Source organism: Anthonomus grandis, chromosome 9, assembly GCF_022605725.1.
Source record: "Anthonomus grandis grandis chromosome 9, icAntGran1.3, whole genome shotgun sequence".
Classification (NCBI taxonomy): Eukaryota; Metazoa; Arthropoda; class Insecta; order Coleoptera; family Curculionidae; genus Anthonomus; species Anthonomus grandis.
This window is the reverse complement of record NC_065554.1, coordinates 22,104,693-22,109,772: the sequence shown is the minus strand read 5'-3', so window position 1 is coordinate 22,109,772 and position 5,080 is coordinate 22,104,693. Positions and strand designations below refer to the sequence as shown.

Below are 5,080 nucleotides of genomic sequence, written 5' to 3'. Positions count from 1 at the left end.
AATCTTTACTTACCGCTGCAGGTTTATTTTTAAAGCAAAACCATGTTTTAATCAATCGGGAGTCACAATTCATACATTTTCTTGGTTTGTTTTAAAATAAAGGGCACGCTATATTTAAATTAGGTTGCTGAGGTTTAATTGCAGCGTGATTAATTAAATATCTTAATATGTGCAATATGTACCTTTAATAAGCCTCTGGCAATAATAAAGATCATTCAAAGTAAAAAAAAAATCATCTTAATATTTACAGCTTAATATTAATAAAATGTCACTTAGGTTGGTAATGAATATATATGGGAGATTCCTAAAACTGCCTGACATATTTTTTAAGATCTTTATGCAGCAAAATCTTAAAAAAAGGAGATATGCTATGTATTTCATGCACATGTGTCTTGTCATATTATAAATGTCTGAAGATGCATGGCTTATCTTTTAAAAAAGAACAAAAGTGAAATATTTAGAATAAACAATATGATATTTCAATCTCTATTTCCATGCTTTAAATTTAAAAATTGACAATATTCTACATACTTCTAATAAGCCTCCAGCACAAATAACGATTTTTTAATAACGAGCATAAAAGTTGACCGCAGCCATATTTAATATGGAATCGGTATCAATATTGCAGAAATCAAAAGCGTAAATCTGAAATCGGTTAAATGTTTAATGAAAAATTTAATCCCTTTTTTTATTACTGTCGTTAAAATGTAATTTGGGAGTTTCACTGGCTGGATTTAATCCAGGGGATGGATCGAGATCTGTCGTTGGGGAGTGGTTTTATTAATATCTGTATGATTAAAAAAAAAGAGTTATTTAAATATTTACTAAATACACATTCTTCATTTTATCGTAATTTTAGTTTACTAATATAAAATGTGATGCGAATTGATTATGAATATATAAGGCACTCTTAAAACTACTTGAAATAATAACATGGATATTGGAAAAAACTTTTAAGGACAAAGATAACTACAAGATAAAGATTTTTTTTACCTTGATTTATAAAAAAAAAATATTTAAGGCTACATTTATTATGCACATTTTCTTAAAATATATTTTATATTAGTAAATTTTTTTTCACGGTTTGCTTATATTTTTTTTTAATCTTTGATGTAAAAAAAAACAAAAACAAACGAAAACTTACGAAATTCAGGATATTTAAGCTGAATTAAATTTCTATTTTTTTAGATATGGTCATTTATTTATTTATTTATTTATTTTACAATACAAGCCTTACAGGTAAATAAATACCCATCTACAAGGCAGGAAAGATCTTCAAATACATAAATATAACTTATGCTAACTAAGAAAAATGTATATATAACTTGTTACAAAAATCTTCTAAGCTAACTAAAACTAACTAAAAAATTACATAAAAAGTAATAAGAGGCATAGAAAATAAGTAACAAAAACGATCAAAACCTAATGTGCTGACTATAAACCTCAATTTTTATTAACGGAAATGGCTATATTATTTACAAAAAATAGCTTAATACAAACTCAGGTTACTTGTGGCTTAGTGTTCAAGTGAGCGACATAAGGCTTCCTTTGTAATATTGAAAATGTCAAAATGAGCATCATTATTGTAAATACTACACATGGTATAAATTGGTGAAAATTTAAGTAGATTTGTTCTAGGAGTAGGGAGATAAAACGTGGTATGATGTCTATTATTGAGACGAGGCGCAAAAAAATATAATTTTGACACTAATGGCGGACTATCGATTAGATAATTAAGTAATTTATGCAATGTCATAAGAGCAGAAAAGGTTCGTCGAGTTTCTAGGGAACAAATATTAAAACGTTGGAGCAGATCATCATGTGGAAAACCCTGAGGTGGGTATACATTATCACACTTAAAACATAAGTATTTTAAAAAGCGCCTTTGCACTTGCTCTAGATTGTTGATGTGTACATTATAAGCCGGCGACCATATCACCGAAGCATATTCCAATCGCGATCGTACATATGCAAAATATAATGTTTTTATGGCATCTGGATTTCTGAAATCCTTAGTGCTTCTATAAATAAATCCATATGATTTTGACGCTTCTGAGACTACTGTGTCAATATGGTATGAGAAAGACAGTTTGGTATCAAAGTACACTCCCAAGTCTTTAAAAGAATTTGTGCGTATTAATGTAGTCGTATTTAAAGCGTAGTTAAATAATAACGGTTTTAATTTGTTGGTATATGTCATAACATTACATTTAGAAACATTCAACTTTAGACCATTTTCTACACACCAAGCATTTACCAAGTCAAGATTATACTGCAATCTATGACAATCTGCGAGATTTCTTATTTTATTATATAACTTGATATCGTCTGCATAAAGTAAAAAATCGCAATCCAATTTATCACCAATATCGTTAATAAAATAGTTAAACAGTAGCGGTCCAAGCACAGATCCCTGCGGGACACCAGAAACTACATCATAGGAGCTTGACCTTTCGCCGTATAACTCCACGTACTGACTTCTACCACATAGATATGAGCGAAACAATTGAAGAGAGACAGCTGAAAATCCAAAATTACTAAGCTTATCAACAATTAAACTATGATTCAATTGATCGAAAGCCTTGCTAAAATCCAGGTATATAACATCCATCTGTTCCCCATTATCAACTGCCTCAGCAATATTCTGAGTTATAAGCAAAAGGTTTGTGCTCGTAGACCTTCCTTTAAAAAATCCGTGCTGTTGGGGAATAATAATATTTTTGGTTAATGGAAAAACTCTATCGTGAATTAAAAATTCAAAAACTTTACAAAAATTGCAAATTATGGATATAGGTCTATAATTACATATATCGGACTTATTACCTTTTTTAAATACAGGACAAACCTTGGAAACTTTCCATAATGCGGGAATAGACCCCGATAAAAGACAGTTGTTAAACAAAACAAGTAAAGGCTTTACAAGTATATGCCTACAGTCCTTAATAATAAATGCAGGAATAAGATCCGGTCCTGTTGTAAATTTAGGTTTTAATTTGTTTAAAGCATTGAGTACTTCGCGTTCTGAAAAACAAGAAATATTTATATTAAGAGAGTTATTTGGGGTATGATGAGAATTAGGGTGTAAATTATTATTTAAAAAAGATCGTTTAAAGTAGTCAGCGAAGGAATTAACTATTTCAAGGGTGCCCTTTATAGGAGTGTCCTTGTAAAACATATCTTTAGGAATATCTCTTGTATTTTTTTTATTCTTTATAAAACTCCAAAATTTGTTAGGATTATTTATGATACTGCTTTCCACATTTGAAACGTATTGATAGTAAGATTTAGATATATCTCTTTTAGATTTATTGCGTAACAATTTAAACGTGTTTATATCATCGGTTCTTCCATATTTTTTAAATTTGTTGTAATGAAAACTCTTAAGCTTTATATCCCTTATAATACTATTTGTGAACCAAGGTGGAAAATTTCTCCTAGGTATATTAGGATATTTTGGTACAAAACTGTCCAATTCCTTTAATATTAAATCATAAAAGACCTTAAACTGATGCTCCACAGAAACCGTAGCTTCCATAAATGACCAATCAGTTTTTGAAAAGGCATCATATAAATTAGGAAAATTAGCTTTTTTAAAGTTAAATGCATTTTGTAGGTTAAAAAGTGTCTTACGCTTGAAATTCATAGAGTGGCAATATTTTAACGAAATATCAAGAGCAGGATGGTGAGTATCTTCGGTTAACAACGGATCCAAAGATTTATCCACTATGCAATTTTCATTATTGTTTATGACCAAATCAAGAATTCTGTTATTTGAATTTTGTATAGAGTTGCTTTGATTGCAATTAAGAAAAGTTATAAAGTTTTGCAGTATTAAAATATGCTTATCTTGAGAATTGTTACAGTTAACGTAATTAGGTAGATTAAAATCACCCAATATGCAAATATTATTACCAAAAATGCAGTCAAGGGATGTTAGACACTCAAACAGATTTTCCAAAGTTTCAGGAGATACTGGAGGAGGAAGATATACAGCAAAAACTAAAATTGACGAGAAATCTAATACAATCTTAACACCAACAATATCTATACCGGGTTCAAGATCAACACTTTGATTTACATCTATTTTAAAAGCATTAAACTTTTTATTAACGGCTATCAGACAGCCCCCACCTCGTGATTTTCCCGTATTTAGAAAATCTCTATCGGCTCGAAAGACATTGTACACAGCCGCAACCACCTCACCATCAGATATTGACGAATCGAGCCATGTCTCAGTAAGCGCCATTAGATCATACCAACACGCAGAGGTGCTATTTAATAAATCTGCAGTCTTTGTTCTCAAGCCACGTACGTTCTGATAATAGATCAAAAAGCGCTTACTAAGTCCGGTACTCGGTGCAGTATAATAATTTTGGTTGCTCGCAGTAGGCGCCATCAATACGGGCGGGGTCAATGCAGGAGCATAGTTCAAAATCGTTAGATGGGCAGCTACAGAAGCAGCACCTTGACCTATGAAATTATCAATTAATTGCTATTGGCCGAGAATATTTGCCCGTAGTTTTGCACACGCATTCTTGAAAACCGAACATACCGATATATCCCAAGCAGCATGATCCGATTTGACAGTGTTGCCACGATTATGAGAATTATGATTAATACAATTAGAACATTTTAATGTGGAAGATTTGCATTCTTTTACTGAGTGATTTTCACTACATCTGGGACAAATTTGAGTTTTAATGCAATTTTTTGAAGAATGGTTAAATTCATTGCAGTTAAAGCAGCGATTTACTTCAACACCATCAAATACAGAGCACGCATCATATCCCACAAAAACAGTGCCCACCTTTATGATCCTATCATATGTCGCTCTATCTAATTGAACAACAGCCTGAAATACCTTGTCACTTTTTTTTGTCGTACATATTTTAAAAACATTACATATGGATTCAGAAAAAAATACATCTTTATTTATTTGTTTAATTAAATTAAGAAATTCGTCATTATTATAATTTTCCCTAAAACCTACTATACGAACCCTAGGACTAATTCCGTGAAGCTCCTTAATTTCATAGGAATCAGCTAACTTTTCTTGAGCCATCTCTCTAAACTTTTTGTT

General features: G+C 30.9%; 1 protein-coding gene across 1 annotated transcript; it reads right to left on the bottom strand.

The window, feature by feature from the left end:
- Positions 1–2,563: 2,563 nt before the first annotated feature.
- Positions 2,564–4,396, bottom strand: LOC126740586 (uncharacterized). Its single transcript, XM_050446671.1, has 2 exons — positions 2,824–4,396; positions 2,564–2,698 (listed from the first exon to the last, which is right to left on the bottom strand). Exons 1-2 carry the CDS (start codon positions 4,394–4,396, stop codon positions 2,685–2,687), a joined length of 1,587 nt encoding a protein of 528 aa, XP_050302628.1. The 3' UTR covers positions 2,564–2,684.
- Between the last annotated feature and the right edge of the window lie 684 nt (positions 4,397–5,080).

Excerpts from the sequence above, each read along its gene's own strand:
- LOC126740586 (XM_050446671.1), bottom strand. The coding sequence starts at position 4,396 with ATGGCGCCTACTGCGAGCAACCAAAATTATTATACTGCACCGAGTACC.